We start from the raw sequence: 16,804 nt of genomic DNA, 5'->3' as shown, positions 1-16,804 counted from the left end.
AAGTGAACAGGTGAGAGATGAGTGATACGCTGAACTGCAAAGCTGAAGATGCTTAGCCCATAATAACAGCTGGAAGCTTGTATAAGCACAGTGAGTTAGGGAGGGCAGGCAGTAAGTCTTTATTCTCCAGCAAGGTTAGAAAAACCCTCACTCCAAAAGCAGCCAAAAGCCATGTGTGTTGCTAGCGTTACATCAGAGCTCCAGCTGTAGCACAAATGCCTGTATTTAACAGCACAGTCCAAGGTATCAGTCTGGTACAGGTTGCTCATTCATTTTTCATCCAGGCCCACTTCCCTCCCACCTTCTCCACAGTAGGAAATGGGCTCCAGCCTCAGTTGCTGCGTGTTCAGTTGCTTATAGCTGGGTCCCATTCCCCAGTAAGTCTGCTTCTCCTGCCCTGTTAGGTTTATGTTCTTTCTCTGGGAACATGAATTTACACGACCACTCTTTCAGTCTCAGTTTTTCCAGCTTCCCATGAAAGCTGCAAAATAAATTCCAATAACCATTCAGCATTCTAAAAATCACTGGTGTCAGTATCCCATGAAGACTCCTTTGCTGGCCGGTCAGTGCTGACTCTAGCTATATGTTATCAGTGTTAACAGTCATCTATTCGACACTGCACAAACTGGAAGCACATCCATGGTGCAATAGAACAGCATATCACAGAAATGCCTTGTTTCACTTCAGCTGGCTTTATTATGCATTACAGTAATATGTTCACTGGCACACCTATTGCCCATTGGAGATCTATCACTTCAAGGGTTGCATGCAGTAATGCTTTCACATGGGAATTTCACGGGGTCTTGTCACATAATGCCACCACAGTGGTGGCAGATGCCCCTCCTTGCGAGCAGGAGGCAAAGCTTCAGTTTTCGGGCCATCAGGTGGAGTTTCTTCTTCTAACTGCTTGACCTAGAAGACAAAAAAAAAAAACCCAAGCACTTTAGTGCAGATAATCCCACTTCAATACCGCAGTTTTCAGCACCCCAGTAGCAGGTGGAACCAATCCCTGTTTTGGGAGGAAAGGACACCAGCAGGGCCTTGGGCTGACTGACAAGTTTAATGCTTCTCACTATTCACTTACAAACTCAGTAAGCATTGCAGGCTCCTATTACCTAACTAAGAAAAAATGTTCAAGAGTGAAGAGTGGTTTACAAGCGGATTTTTACTTAAAAGGTCATTATTTTCTTATAATTTATGTCTAGCATTACTAAATTAAATAGACTGCGTTCTCTCGCTGCTTTGAAAGCTACCATAAATTTCAAGTCCTAAAAATCTTCCATACAAGTCAGTAGGAAACCCATTTCTGCATGCCCCCAGCAGCCCTGCAGGTGTTATTAATGTAGGTGCCTATAAGCAGTGTTAAGTGCTGGCTGCCACTGCGTTAATTCTCATAAAAGCATCACATTACATACAATTCAATTATTTCTCTACATTTTAATTATTCTATCAACTTTGTCCAATAGAAGTTCAATTTAAGTTGACCAGAAATCAGCCTACATTCCAACATGACGCAAACTGGGGCAAGTCATCTGCAAAGCTGCAGCAGAAAGTGTCCAGAGCTTCACAACAGGTGAAGAGAAATTCTTTGGTCATCAATCCCTTACCTCATGGCTGCAGGTTCAGCTCTAACTCACTGTTCCCTCCTCAGCCTTGAAGAAGCCATAATGCTGAGATTTGCGTATGCATTTTAAGCCATGCCAGCATTTCACGCTGATAAGTGTTCTAACAAAGCACAGCTTAAGCAGACCACAGCAGGTGCTCAGCATTCTCACTTTAAATATTTTCCAAGAACAGAGCTACATGTCACTCAAATGTTTACTAAAGCAGCTTTATTTGGCACCAAGCAAAAACTGACCTCTTTCTCCCAGCTTTCCTGCTGCAGCTTCTTCCACTGCTCTCTCTTGGCAAAGTAATCAGGATACATCGCTTTCTCAGAAGGATGCCAGTAATCCAAGCACCATTCAGGAAGCTGTTAGAAAAAAACACAACCAAAACACAACAGTCTTATTATATACATACATACATACATACATATACACACACATATACATACACATAAAGATATATGAAATCTACAAATACTGTGTACTATATGAAGCTGTACTATATTAATCAATTATTGATCAACTGACTTATTTTTTCCTATCTGGATTCTTTCTCACCATTATCCCTACCAATGTTAATGCCCATAAAGCTTAAGTTCTCTTCTTCCATTTCCACTTATTCTTTTTTCTGCCTATCAAACTGCAGACCTAATGAAGCCTTACAGCACTGCTGAGGACTCAGGGGTCCTGGTAGATGAAAAGCTACAGAACGAGCAGTGTGTACTTGCAGCCCCAAAGGCCAACAGCATCCTGGACTGCACCAACAGAGGGATGGCAGCAGGGAGAGGGGCGATTCTCCCCCCCTACCCTGTCCTTGTGAGGCCCCACCTGCAGCACTACTCCAGGTCTGGGGCCCCCAGAAAAGAATGGTGTGGAGCTGTTACAGGGTCCAGAGCAAGGCCATGAAGACGATCAGAGGGCTGGAGCACCTCCCCTATGAAGACAGGTGGAGAGAACTGTACTTGTTCTGTCTGGAGAAGAAAAGGATCTGGGGAGACCTCTCTGGGACCTTCCAGTACTTGAAGGGAGCTTATAAACAGGAGGGAGAGCCACTTTTTATAGGGGCAGATAGCGACAGATCAAGGGGAAATGGTTTTAGCTAACAGAGGGAAGATTCAGGTTAGATGTGAGGCACAGATTCTTTACTCAGGGCACGGTGAGGCGCTGGCACAGCTGCCCAGAAAGCTGTGCGTCCCCCATTCCTGGAGGCACTCAGGACCAGGTCGGATGGGCAGCCCAAGCTGATGGGATGCAGCCAAGGGTTGGGGGGCTTTGAGGCCCGTTCCAACCCAAAGTCATTCTGAGACCCTGCGATCAACTCCCCTTTCCTCTCCCTAAAGGAGCACGGCTAGCACACTCACACTGCACCGCAGCAGCCCCTCACCTACCTTGTAGCACTCGTATCTCTCATAGGACGTGCCGCCGGGAGAGTCGGGGAAGACGTAGGGCTGGGGGTGCTGGTTGGCCCAGAACTCCTCCTCGCCCGCCCTCAGCAGCTCGGTTGCCTTCACCATGTCCTTCACATCCTTGTTCTTATCGAAGCGGTCCCTCAGCAGGACGGCGAAGTAGCGGTATTTGTCCCTACACGGGGGTTAAGCACACGGGAGACACAAACAAAACGTCACACACGCAGGCACTGCCGGGCCGCACACCCTGGGGCCGAAGCGGCCGCTCCCCGCCCCGCGCTGAGGGCGGAGGACAAAACGCAGCGGGGCCGCCGAGCGCACAGGGACCGGGCCCGGCACCGCTCCCAGCGCGACGTCAGCCCACCCCTCCTCACCGATGGATGCACCAGGACTCCAAGTGCCGCAGGGACTTCTTGTACAGCCGCAGCACCTTCTGCTGGTGCGTCAGGTAGGCCGCCATGTCTCGCCGACCCTCGGGGCTGATGGGAAGGACGGGAGGGGACTGCGCATGCGCCGCGCCGCCACCACCGCCATGAGCCGCACCAAGCTCGTGGGTGAGGGGGCGGCGGGACGGGGTGTGAGGCGGGGGGGAGGTGGGCTTCGTGTGGGGGTGGCCGTGCTGAGGGGCGGCTCGGGTCGCTTGGCGGGCGCTGTCAGTGCGGTGCCCTTGGGTCGCCGAGGTGCGCTTTGAGTTGCTGCTCCTCAGAATGAACCCACGTACATCTGCGGGGTTTTTGTTGGCAGATATCGGCGTTAACCTCACGGACCCCGTGTTCAGGGGGATCTACAGGGGAACGCGAAAACATCAAGGTACGCATTTCTTCATGTTCGAATTTCCTATTTATTTATTTTTCCTCCTAGCCTGGCTGACCGTTCCGTGTTAAGGCATGAAGTAGGAAGCTGTGTGGGCTGGCACGGCTGCGGTGCCCCATCCCTGCGGTGCTGCGGGGCAGCTCAGCTGGGCGGGAATCTTCCCGCAGCGGGGCGGGGCTGGGCGGGCTCTGAGGGCTCATCCAAGCACTGCCCTTCTGTGATGCTTACTATTGGTTCCAAATCTTTTTTTTTTTTTTTTTTTTTTTTTTTTTTTGTGATGGGCACTGCGTGAATGTAATTTTACATTCGAAAGGAGTTTACTTGGCTCCTGAAACGTATGAAGTTCAGTTTGTGATGTTTCTGTGTACTTTTGCAGATGACCTTTTGGATGTGGTAGAGAGAGCTGTCAAAGTTGGTGTTAAGAAGGTAATTCCTCACAGCTGGAATTTTTTACACGTTTTAACCTGCTTTCGATATTTTGTTTTTGGAGTGCTCCACTACTGAAACAAACAATTCTGCAAGTTGCAAAAGAAAACATGGCAACTTTCTTCACTACCGTAATGTGAAAGTCTTCCATGCCGAGAGCCTTGTCTTTAATTTGCACTGATCATTAGGCACTAATGATTTTAATCCAGTGCTGTTGTGTATGATCCGTGATTAATTATACATTTTCAATAGAAAGATGTTCTCCTCTGACATATTGTAGCAAATCATTACAGAAGTTTCCATGTTAGATACATTGTCCTGTTTTAGGTGACTCTCGCTTTGCAGTTACCAGTACAGGGGCAAATATTCAAAAAGAGTCTGATGGCTGTGAACATGCAGATATTTTGATACATAAAGGTAACTGGTGACTGCAGAAAAGATGGAAGTACCCGTAACCTTGTGTGGTTGAGACATCTGGATGACTGCTAGTAAATGGTAGCTTACACATATTGAAACTCCATGACAGTGAGCAGGTTTGTAACTCTTTAACTTGTCTGCACTGGACCACCTTATTTAGTTGTAATAGCCCAGCCTGCCTCTGTATGCATCTCTAAATTCAATAAAGTATCAAGGAAAAGATAAGAGTTAAAATAGAACGCATTGGACGCTGTTATGAACTATTCTGCTGGTGTATTAGAAATAAAGAAATAAATCCTCCTTGGCAGGAGGAATGGGTACTTGGCAGTTTGCTGAAAGCCTCTTATCTAAAGGACTGAGCCATGCAGTGCCAGAAGTCTGCCCCATCCCAAACTGTGTTTGCTTGCCTGAAAACTTAATCTCTTTATCTGAAAATATTTATATTTGTCCATGTATCTGCAGATTTATGGTGATATAAGGTGATTTGATTAAAAAAAAATAATAATTTTTGTTACCCAGTGTATTTCCTAGGTCCTGGGGATTTAGGAAATCTCTTTGTTACTGATGTATGAAGCTTTGTTATCTATACACATTAATAATTGTCTTGTCGTGTTCTCTGCCTAGACTCTTAGTTCTCTCTGAGTGTTTTCTTAAACATTCTGTTTGATATTCAAAGCAGAACATCCTGACAGTACTTCTTCTTTCCAGTTTTTGATTACAGGTGGGAGTCTCCAGGACAGTAAAGATGCATTGCAGCTGGCACAGACCAATGGTATTTTTGCTTCAGATTTTTATTGTTGGTCAAAAATTGAATCTGCCCACAATCTCTCAGAGTTAATCATAGAATCATAGAATCACAAGGTTGAAAAGGACCCACAAGATCATCTAGTCCAACTGTCCTCCCATTACCATTGCTACCACAAGCTACTAAACCATGTCTTGTAGCTCCTCATTCAGACGCCTCTTTGAATGATGGAATGGCGACTCCAGCACCTCCCTGGGCAGCCATTCCAGTGCCTGACCACTCTCTGAGAGAAAAAGTTCTTCCTTATGTCTAACTTAAACTTCCTCTAATACAACTTGTGGCCCTTTCTTTGGGTTCTGTTTGTTATTTGGGGGAAGAGGCCAAACCCCGCTTCATCACAGCCTCCCTTCAGGAAGTTGTAGAATACAACGAGGTCTCTCCTGAGCCTCCTAAATTAAGAGTGTATAAAGACATGCCCCTGGACTTGTTTACAGAATCTCAGATTAAAATTGAAAATGAGGATTCAGAGTGGGATGAGTGCATTGCGTATGGCTTTATATCGCTATTTAGATTTCTGGGTGTTGGAAGGGATTGATCATTGCTCTGATTTCTGTTTCTAGGCAGTTCAAATGTTTAGAAAAACCAAGTCATGTGTGCTGCTGGAAGCACAGTTTTTCACAAGGCCCTCTTCCAGCAGTAGGCTGAAATAAATATATTACATAGAATGTATCTCCCTCCCAGTTTTCTCTTCTATTAAAAGGAATGCAATCCCTCCCTTTTTTCTTCAGGTAGTTATCACTGCACTAATTACTTAAATACTTATTCTATTTAAGTAAGTAGTGTATTTATACACATTAAAGTACTGTTTACAGAAGAGAATCATAAAAGAATTCAGGTTGGAATGAAGCAGAGGAAGTAACCTGGTCCAATCTGTTGCTTAAGGCCTTTGTGTGTGTGTGTCTTATGTATGTGTGTGTACATATGTATTTATATAAATATTTTTATATGCATAAAGGCATATTTTATACGTATATATTTCCCTCCCATACTTTTACATTCTTCATAAAGGCACCGAATGTGTCTTTTTGTTGTGGTACTGAGGTCATCTAGATAGGATTTCTAGGTAAGTCAGACATTGCTTGCATAATCCTGTCCCAGCTAACGAATGTAGAGGCGCATGAGATAAAGGTGGTCAGAGGGAGTTTTCTTTTAAAATTACAAGTAATGAAAAATGTCCAGACACAGATAATAGCTTATATGAACTCATTATATTTTTTTTTCTTAAAACCATCTAATAACATGTTGCTTTAGATATGTTTTACAGCACAGCTGGCTGCCACCCTACACGCTGCGGGGAATTTGAGCAGAGTAACCCTGACCAGTATTTATCAGAATTAAAAAATCTGATTGAAAAGAATAAGACAAAGGTAATAGCAGTTGGAGAATGTGGCCTAGGTAAGTGTTACCTTAGTACTTCAGTACTGATACGTGTAAACATGTATACACATCCTTGAACCCTAACTAACTGGGGTTTTGTTCTTTCTAATTGTAGATTTTGATAGATTAGAATTTTGCCCAAAGGACATCCAACTCAAGTAAGAAACTTGTTGTCTAAAAGTTGATTTGTATCACTGTACATCAATATTTTCCTTCCTGTGTTCTACCAGATAGCGTTTAGTCAGGTAGACATTTGCAATTTGCAGATTTTTTTTGTGTCAGAAAACGTGACTTTAAAGGAAGCTTTTGAATTTTTGAATTTTGCTTCCTGCGTGGTGTGGGTTTAACATGTCCTTTCCTGTAAAATCCATCAGAATTGCTGGGTTTCCAAATGTGGCAGCTATTCATTCTTGCTCATACTCAGTCAGGCAGACTCTCGGGAAGAATTAATGTAACTGTAGTACGTGAAGGAAGAATTACTTTGTTGGAGTGGAAGACATAGAGGAGAGAATAGAACTGTCAAAAAGAGTAAGTCAGCAGTGGAGAGAAGGAAGCTTTTACTGAGGGCAGTGTTAGCTGAGATAATTGAGGGCTGATATGTTCATCTGAGGACCTGGAGAGATCGGTAGTTTGAAGTAATATACACAGCAATCATACTGAGTGAAAGGAGCTACCACAGCCCCTAACATCAGCCTGCATTCTTGTACTGACAGTCTTCATCTGCAGTTCTCTTTGTGAGAGAAGGTGGGTGGTGGAAGGGGCAAGGGAGAAATTCCTATGAAGGGAGACTGATGAATTGTAGCAGGTTGCTGTTATGGGTAGAATTAGTCACTGGGGGGCAGTGGTTAGTTGTATGTTTTCCTAATTACCACAAGTACTCAGTAGGGAGAGTTAATCATGTCTTTTACTGTGTGAACGTAGTACTGCAAATACTCCCCAAATTAGACAGAACAAAATACATAAGCCTAGTTTCTAAGAGCTCTTTGAAACAGACGAAAGAAATATACTATCACCCATATGTGAATCCCAAGTTGCTTTTCTGGAGATCTGCTTCTGCATGGCCAAATTTGCTTCATTTGTGTTAGTGCTGTGATCCCCAAACTGAAAATGCCAGAGCATTTGAACTTTGTGGTCAATACTAAATCTGCAAACAAACAAGCGAGAATGTTTTCAAAATTATTGAGGAGAAACAGACATAGCCAATGGCCTGGCTCTCACCTGACAGAAAAAGGCCATACCTTCAGTACTGTAACTAGTAAGGCTTGGCATCCTGATGATTTACACTGTTATGTTCTTATCACCGTATGTCACATTTCTTTCTGCTTTTCCAGAGTTTCTCTTTCCTGGTTTTTGAGTTTTGTTCTTTTTTATCTAGGAGCTTCCCTGTCGACTTCCTCATTCTCTTTCACAGGGCACATGGCAGCATGCGATGTGATGGGCTTCACCGTAGCTAGATAAGGAAGAAGCTTGCATTGCCTCCCTCTCAGCTTTGAAGAAGAGTAGTGGTTTTGTGGGTAAAAGGTTGCATCAGCCAGTAGTTACTTATGGGGATTATTTGCAGCTCAGTCTCTAAAACCTCATTTTCGTATGAAGCAAGTCTGAAGAATGAAAACAACTGTTTAAAAAAAAAAAAACAACAAAACACCAGTAATCAAGCAACTGTAGCTATTTAAACTGCAAGAGCAATTGTGAATTGCAATTAAATTTGGATTTTAGTCCATCTAGACTATGCACAGTGTCCAGCTACAAAGAAAATTGTGAGGAGCATGAGAGGAGCATTTCTAATTCTCGAGCCTGAGTGTAGCATGGCAGACAGAGAAATTGTAAGTAATAATATTGTGGGATCAGGACTAGCAGCAGGTTACTGGAGACAAGGTTAAATTGGTACTCACTGGTTCTAACTTTAGAAACTGCACTGGGGAACTGGCTACCTGGTTACCTGCCCTCTGCCCCACGTCTTTGTCTTCATAGACGGCTGCCTTGCTGTTACTGCTCCTTCAAGGGGAATACTGGAAGTAGGAGGTAGGAAAGGAATAAAAATGAGTGAAAAGGAGAGGATGCAGGCACACAGGCAAAAGAGGGAGAACCATTGAGAAATGGGAAAGAGTGAAGACAATGTGCAAAACAGGGCAGAAGATGCGTGGTATTGGTATCTTTTTCATCCCAAGGAAGACAAGGCTGACCTTTGTGGAAGAGCAAACAAAAACTCTGCATTGTTACTTTGCCAGCTCTAAGAACTAATTTGGGCCATTCGGGGTTATAAAATTCTGCACAGTGCTCCCTCACCCACCCCCACACCTTTTACAAATACTTCTTGAAATAGTGGTCTCTGTGTGATAGACACTCTCTTCTATCCCTGGCATTTCTTGTGGAGAGAACTGGCAGTTCCTCTGTCATTAAAAATAAAACAAACCCAACTCCACCAGCACCAACACTACTCAGGGGTGTGTGCTCAGCATATATGTGTACGTGTTTTTCCACTATTGACGCTCTTGGCCACTTCTTATCTGTGCCCATCACTGCTGCATGAATATTCCTCAGCAGAAAGTTTCTTTTGAATGTGAATGCTTAAATTGTTGAATGGATGATAGCTTCTGCATAGCAAATCCATTGATTAGTCCTTAGCTCTGCAGGACCGAAATGTACAAGCCCTGGAAAAACTGTTCTGCTGTCTTTCATTAGTCTTTGACTGAATTTCTGCTTAAAAGTGATTTTTATTTTATAGATACTTTGAAAAACAGTTTGACCTGGCAGAGCAAACAAGACTGCCCATGTTTCTTCACTGCAGAAACTCACATGCTGAATTTTTAGGTGGGTGTTGCATGAGGATTTCAAGCAGTAACAAATTCTGAATATGAAAAATCTAGAAACCTGAATCATAGAATGGCCTGGGTTAAAAAGGACCACAATGATCATCTAGTTTCAACCCCCCTGCTATGTGTGGGGTTGCCAACTACCCATCTTGGGCAGCCTGTTCCAATGCATCACCACCCTGTGTGAAAAACTGGGATCTTTCACCTTTGTCTGTTACAAAACCACCTTATGTTTTTACTTTTTATGTTGCAGACATAATGAGAAGAAACAGAGATAGATTTGTTGGAGGAGTAGTAAGTATGGGCTTTGATGTGGTGTTCATTTTTTTAAAACGTGCATCTGTGTGGGGCTGGAGGATGTATGTGAATGTCATTGTTAATGTGTGACTGATTGTTTGCCATGGAGTCTGTGTAGGCTTCCTGTTGGGTATTTTCAGCTATTATAAATTAATATTTGCAATCCAATCCATTTAAAAAAAAAAAAAAATCTATTATTTCAGTATTTTTATTTTTGTTGCTTATTCAACAGTTTTATGTTGCAAGGGAAGAGGATAGGCTGAGACATGGCTCTGAGCTGACATGACCAGTTTTTCTTGGCCTAGCAGAAGGACAGTTTAAGCACCTTATAATTGACATTGGCCTCTTCCCAATTCTACAGTGCCTGTAACTGCAGTGCCTCCAGACCACAGATAATTTGGATGCGTGTTCCCAGTGGGAGCTGTAACCTCAAACATTTGCTTCTGACATCAGACATGATTTTCAAATTACATCCAGATGTATCTTCTGATTGCTTTCTGTCTTTAGATATTCAGATAATGTATTTTAATTCAAACACATAGCAGGAAGAAACTTCAGATGAAATGATTAAGGAAGTCCAGCAGTTCTCTTTCAGTTTTCCATTATGCCAAGTTTTAAAGACTTGGATTGTTGTATCCTGCTCATGTCGGACCACAACTGGTCTGGTTATCTCTGTCCCCAAGTCTCCCCATTTGTACCACAAAACCTTTCCCCAAGCTCTTAAGTTATACTGAGTGGTCACTCCTTCCTTCAGTCCTGCACAGCTGGTAACAAGCAGAGACACAAAGAGCACTCTGCTGCTGGTTATTCCTCTGCCTGCGTGGGGAAGGGCGCTCTCTTTGCTCCCTTCAGGACCCACAGCTTCCACATGGGTTACACTTCACACCCTATGACCCGCCGTTTGCCTCTCGTCCTTAGGATGACCAGTAGGCTGTTGGGTTCCTTTGGGCTAAAATCTGTGCTAAAAGTAATTCCAGCTCTTACTCTGACAGTGTCCTCTAGGGAATACCAAGGCACGAATGTAAAAACTAAGCACATGCAGCATTGCTTACTGTATGTAACCTCCCAGATTTCAGGGCTACACAAAATTTGTGGGCCGTAAGCAGTATCACAGCATAGACCTTTCCTACATTAATCATAATGAAACGTGATAACTGGTTTTGTTGCAGCATTCCAGTGACCTCAGCCTGAGCTTTGCCCCAGTTCAGAATCAGATGAGCTATGTCCCATCTTTGTTTGAATACGTGTGTAATGAATTCTACTGAAAAGTATTTATGACACAAGTCAATACTACTGTATGATTTTAAATGATTGGAGTTTTAAATTAAGTGTATTACACATCTGCATATGCATTTATATTGATTGTAGGTTCATTCTTTTGATGGCACAAAGGAAGAAGCAGCAGCTATAGTAGATTTGGATCTTTACATTGGAATAAATGGCTGGTAAGTTCCTCACAGGAAATAAAGCTATTTTAAAGTGGCAGCTGCAATGAACTCATTGGTTTCTTTTAAACAACGAGGTCAAGTTTTCAAAGCTCAATAGACCCTTAATCATCTGACAGATTTAGAATTGCACTCATTAATCTTTTAGCTACAGAAAGTTCTTAACTCACCGCTCAGCAAGCTAATTTGGTCTGGGGTCCTTCCTACTACCCTCCAGTCCTCGTTTGGAAATGAATAACGTGATAGAGCGTGGAAGCAGTCTTGCTATAAGATCATGAAAAAAACAGCACAGTTTTCAGTTACCATGTCAAATATAGGAGTAGTGCAAAATGTCACCTGATCAGATTTATCTGCTGGTCACACAGCCAGCAGTCAGCAGTCAGCCGGCCGCCAGCCAGCTTTGGCTGTCTCAGTGGCACGGGTAGCTGAGGCTGGGCAGGTGGGTTCTGTGCGCTCCCCAGGGCAAGCCGGCTTCCCCAGTAACTCCATGTTTGCTGCTAAGTGCAAAGTTTGAATTCAGAGGCAGCATTTAAAAAAAAAAAAAAACAAAGCAGATTTTCTTTAAATTGATTAGGAGGCTACTTTTGCTATGAAACACTTCAACAGGCGAAGTAATGACTTGTACACGCTTTTTATTTTTCTAGTTCATTGAAAACAGAAGCCAACTTGGAAGCACTGAAATCAATTCCTAGTGAGCGATTAATGATAGAGACTGGTAAGATTTTGTATCTTGATCAGCAGTTCGCGACTTAAATGCTGTTGGGCAACATGATATGCTTACATAGCAGTGATAAGGCCGGCCTGAGAGGAAGGAGCAGAAAACGGACTGCCCACTACTCTGTTTTGGAGGGCAGTCTGTGGGCTTTCTGAGAACTCCTTTTCAGCTTTCTGCTGGAGGGAAGGAACTGCCTGTCAGTCCCCAGCGTAACAGAGAAAGGTGGAAAGGGTACACTGACGAGCCTGCATTTTCAGTTGTATTTAAATACTGAAGTCCTGCTCAACTATCTTTTAAAGTGCAGCTTGCTGGAGAAGTGCCAGACAGGGCAGTTGCTGAGGTCCTGCCAGTGGTAGCTGTAATGTCACCTGGAAACAACAGCTCTTTAAATGGAGTACTGTGGGAGAAGGCTCACATTCCCCTCTTGGGCTGATGAGCTGCAACTTCAGAGTGTGGGATTTCTTTGCGTGTGCACTTCACATGTGAGGAACTGACAGTTAAAAATGCTGCATTTGTTGGAATTTCTGAATCTGAAAAAAAAAAGCAAACTGACTGAATGCTTTTAACTAATTTGCTTACGAAGCACAAACGTTAAAAAATTCTGGAAATTTCTTTGGAACAGGTGCAGTGCATGCATTGTTATGCCAGAGATTAGTGGTCTGTATTATTGTACAATATTTTAAAAGGTGAACTCCTTAAGATAATGGTAAATGCAAAAAATAAAAATGCAAAGATTGTTCGGGTATTAAATTACCCCAATCTCTTCAAGTCATTCCTCAAAAGAGACAGCAAAACCTAATGTCTGTGGATGTAGTTGATTAAGCCATCTCACGGTATTCTCAAGTGATTGCATGCTCTTAATTCTGTTTTTCAAATGAAACTAGATGCACCCTGGTGTGGAGTGAAAAATACTCATGCTGGATCGAAATATGTGAAAACTACATTTCCTACCAAAAAGAAATGGGAAATGGGGCACTGCCTGAAGGACAGGAATGAGCCCTGCCATATAATGTAAGTGCACTCCTGTAGGATTACACGAAATGTTTCAGATTCACAGGGGGGAAAAAAAAAGCAACAGTTCATGGGGAAGATAGTAAATAGAAATGAATTTAAATGTATTTAAGTATGCAAGGTATTACTTAATTGGTTGCTAAAAAAAAAAAAAAAGAATTTATATATATATATATGTTAAGGACTTAATTTTTTCCATTTCAACAATTCTGAATGCAGAAAGCTCCCTGAAAACGAAACCAGTACTGACTCTTTCTTTTCACTCTGTATGCTGAAGAATGAGTTAAGCCCTGTAAAGTAAACTCACTTGAATAAACTTCAGTCAGTTGCAGTTATGTTTAAAACTGATACAGCGCTGGAGCTGTGCTGTCCTCTGAAGACAGACAGTGCAAAGACAGGGAGTAGACAGAAATGACATTGATAGGGCTTCTCCCAGTTCCCTTCAGGCCTCGCTGTGCCTGTGGTAAAGGATGCCATCATGTGAACTTGGTTAAGGGTCCTTCCTTCATTCTGCTGTGATGCTGGAACAAATGTTCCATAAAACATTGATCTTGTGAAGTTTAGGTATGAGTAACAATAGTCAGTGCAGAGAACGGTAAGAGAAAGCTGTAGGGGCTGCTGAGTCACAGCCTGAACGTACAGAAAGCCTGATTTCTGCTACATCCTCAGAATGCATCCTCCCAGAGGTGGGACATGTATTGTTTTAGTGAAAGTGTTATCTCCATTAAATAGCATCAGTATGTTATGAATTTTCACAACTGCTAGCAAAGTCTCATTTGTTGCTTAGAGCAGTTGGTGCTATTGTTCCTGTTATCAGCTCCTTGAAAAGAAGGAATGAGGAAAGTTTCTTGTGCTGTAGTACATGACTTTTCAGTGCAGCAGACAAAGTTCATAGCTGTACATAGCCAGATGCAAAGCCTATTTATTTGATCAGATCTTTATTTGCTGTGAAATCTGTATGTGTTTCTATGTGTAAAGTACCTGTTTGGAACTAATTTCTAAATACTTCTCAAAATGCTACTAAAGACTGTAGGAATTTGAAGTGTCTAAAGAAGAGAATATGTGAGAACTGAAGGGAATGCTGCTGTTGTAGGCTTGAAGAAACTTTGGAGACTGCTGATCATGCTAAAGCATGGTTTAAGTTACCATGGCTACTCCACCAGGGCTCAAAATACCTTTTAATGCAGTGATGTTGCCCTGTAACACTCCTCAAAATTCATTATTTTTGAACACAAACTGCACGCGTTGGGACAGAAGGGCTGCATCAGAATTTTAGACTTTCTGAGGTCAGTCCACAAATGCAGAAGAGATAAACTGAGAACATTTTTTTGCCTCACAAGAGTTAAGGATTTCTCCTGCTGCCTGAACAAGGCTGCTGTGGCAGGTGTGTCTGTTACACCATTCTGTGTTTGTCTGCTGCCCGACGTGCAGCTCATCACAGTGCTTCAGAAACCCCAGCACTGGCAGTACTGGGCGCCTGTCCTACAGCAGTACGTGGGTGCTGCTTTTTGTGGCTTTTTTGTTGTTGTTAATTAAGTAAGAGCCTTGTTTAACTCAACCTTATTTCAAAATTTCTGTTCTCTTAAAATTAATTATAACCATTACTAGTAGTAGATTAGTAACTTGAGAATGTCGTAAGCCTGAGGAAGTACAGTGAGAGTTGGCACTTTGTGACTTGTCAAGCAGCGTGATCTGTTGTGACAGGAAAGTCAGCATGAGGCCACAAACTATATTTAATATTTAGGGTACATATACTGTTTAATATAGCTCAGTTGGCAGAGGGTTTTTCCACTTTCTTTGGTGGTGGTGCAAGAGTGGGGAAGACAGCTTTTAATTTTGATGGTGATACCTATGTATTAAGAGCTGCTATAAGCACCTTGGAAGCTATTTTTGTGGAAACTTTATCCACAAGAGGCTTTTTTTTTTTTTTTTTTCCCCTCCTGCAGCTTTTATACAGTATTGCAGTAAAACATCACATTCCCACTGCAACTAAGTGGGGACAAGTACCTTAAGCCCTCCCAAAGCTCTTCAGGGCTGACACTCTTTGGTACTTGGAATTCTCATTTCTACGTAGGCCTGATTTTATCCCATCTTCTCTTGAAAATACTCTTAAATAAAGAAGTCTTCTGGCTGCAAAACACGAGCATGAAATGCTCTTAATTCTTCATCTAGGAGAATACTGGCATTCCAGGAATAGTTAGGAGCAACTTTTTCTACTGTTTTCCTTGATTAGAAGTTTAACTATTGCCTAAGTTGAGGCAAAACTCCAAAACCAAAACCACACTGCTAAAATTAAGGTCCTTCATCTTCACCACAAGGAAGTTTGTTTTTTTTCCTACTGCTAGAAAAGAATTATACAGAAGATACAGGGTTTTTCCTATACTTCAATGACAGAAAATGAAATTAGAAGGGGCTGTGGCCTGATTTGCTGTTACTGAGCGTTAATACTAGTCTTTACCTTCCTTTTGTCTCCTTTTCCTGGATTCTACCAAAGCTCCAGGCCTTCTAAAAGTGCTTATTTAGCATCTCCTACTAACATCTGAGTATATCCATCACAGTACATCTAGAGAAAGGGGAAGCAGAACTGAGCTGTCCTGGTAGTGGTAACCTGTTACGTTTACAGCTGGAATTTAAGCTTTGCCATAAACCAGTTTGTTTATAGTGCCGCTTTAACCTTGACAGGAGGTTAATGAATTTCAGTCTGAAAAGACAAGACCACTGATAAAGACATGCACAAAATGACACTTTCTTTGGAACAGAAAGCTGTTTAATTACCTCTGAACAAGAGTCAAAAGACCAAAGATGAATCTGTACCAGTGAGCAACCAGCGACCATGGAATAGAAGTTACTGACTTTAGTAAGTGAAGCTGTTTCCGTATCAGAGCATCTCACCCTGTTGCTCTCATAGTAGGTTTTTATTCCAGGTTAATCTTAGTTACTCATGTACATACAGATATGACACTCTGATGTATATTCAGTACTGATTTTCGGAGTCTAATATCAATTATCATTTTTTTTTTTTAGTCAAATACTGGAAATTATGGCAGCAGTAAGAGAAGATGACCCACTCGAGTTGGCCAATACTCTATATAACAACACTATTAAAGTCTTCTTTCCAAATATATAGTTTTCTTACATTTATTCAACATAACTTTAGTAAATAAATTGCAAAAATTTAAGACTGATCATATCTGCAAGTTCTTATCAACAGAAGCCAATATGTAGTGCTTTGTGTACAAGATTAAAGCTGATTTTGAAAAAGGTGGTCTGCATTGGTACAGTTTCCTAGCCCTATTTCCTTTTCATCAAGACTCGGGATCAATTTCTAAAATAGCCTAAGCTAGCAGCTCTTGTTAATACCTGCACACGTTGCAAAATGAATACCAGGCTGCTGAGTTCACGTGTAGAATGCTTCAAGTTACTACTGGTAATTCCGAAGTGCTTAACAATCAAGTGCATGCTTACTACTTTACCAGAAAGCTTAGCGGTTTCATCTTTTGTTCCACTTAGGCAAATGCTGTAGTGTTAAGTCTACCAACCTAAGCTTTTCATTGTTTTGTTTTTAAACACAACTCACTATTTTTTAAGTGATAAAGCTCTGCTAATACTGAATTTGTTAAGTAAAGCTGCTTTGGTTCAAGCTTTTCGTTTCTGATTTAACCCGCTGAACAG

General features: G+C 42.2%; 2 protein-coding genes across 6 annotated transcripts; one reads left to right on the top strand and one right to left on the bottom strand.

The window, feature by feature from the left end:
* Nucleotides 1–673: 673 nt before the first annotated feature.
* Nucleotides 674–3,545, bottom strand: NDUFB9 (NADH:ubiquinone oxidoreductase subunit B9). The gene is made up of 4 exons (XM_010709307.4): nt 3,388–3,545; nt 2,996–3,188; nt 1,859–1,972; nt 674–912 (listed from the first exon to the last, which is right to left on the bottom strand). Exons 1-4 carry the CDS (start codon nt 3,471–3,473, stop codon nt 781–783), a joined length of 525 nt encoding a protein of 174 aa, XP_010707609.2. The 5' UTR covers nt 3,474–3,545; the 3' UTR covers nt 674–780.
* Nucleotides 3,504–16,772, top strand: TATDN1 (TatD DNase domain containing 1). 5 transcript variants are annotated; one of them, XR_014882689.1, is made up of 13 exons: nt 3,504–3,567; nt 3,758–3,823; nt 4,203–4,252; nt 5,378–5,441; nt 6,726–6,869; nt 6,967–7,009; nt 9,577–9,662; nt 9,918–9,958; nt 11,330–11,406; nt 12,051–12,121; nt 13,006–13,132; nt 15,892–15,989; nt 16,157–16,772. XR_014882689.1 is itself a non-coding variant. In XM_003205278.5 (12 exons), exons 1-12 carry the CDS (start codon nt 3,522–3,524, stop codon nt 16,257–16,259), a joined length of 918 nt encoding a protein of 305 aa, XP_003205326.2. In that variant the 5' UTR covers nt 3,504–3,521; the 3' UTR covers nt 16,260–16,772. The 5 variants fall into 5 exon arrangements, 3 of the variants coding, with proteins under 3 accessions (XP_003205326.2, XP_085077795.1, XP_085077794.1); XR_014882688.1 differs by having other exon boundaries at nt 15,815–15,989; nt 16,157–16,317; XM_003205278.5 differs by lacking the exon at nt 15,892–15,989.
* The last annotated feature ends 32 nt before the right edge of the window (nt 16,773–16,804 follow it).

The sequence above is a fragment of the Meleagris gallopavo genome, chromosome 3, assembly GCF_905368555.1.
Source record: "Meleagris gallopavo chromosome 3, MGAL_WU_HG_1.1, whole genome shotgun sequence".
Classification (NCBI taxonomy): Eukaryota; Metazoa; Chordata; class Aves; order Galliformes; family Phasianidae; genus Meleagris; species Meleagris gallopavo.
Note: the sequence above shows the minus strand (reverse complement) of the source record. Positions and strands in the feature narration are given on the sequence as shown.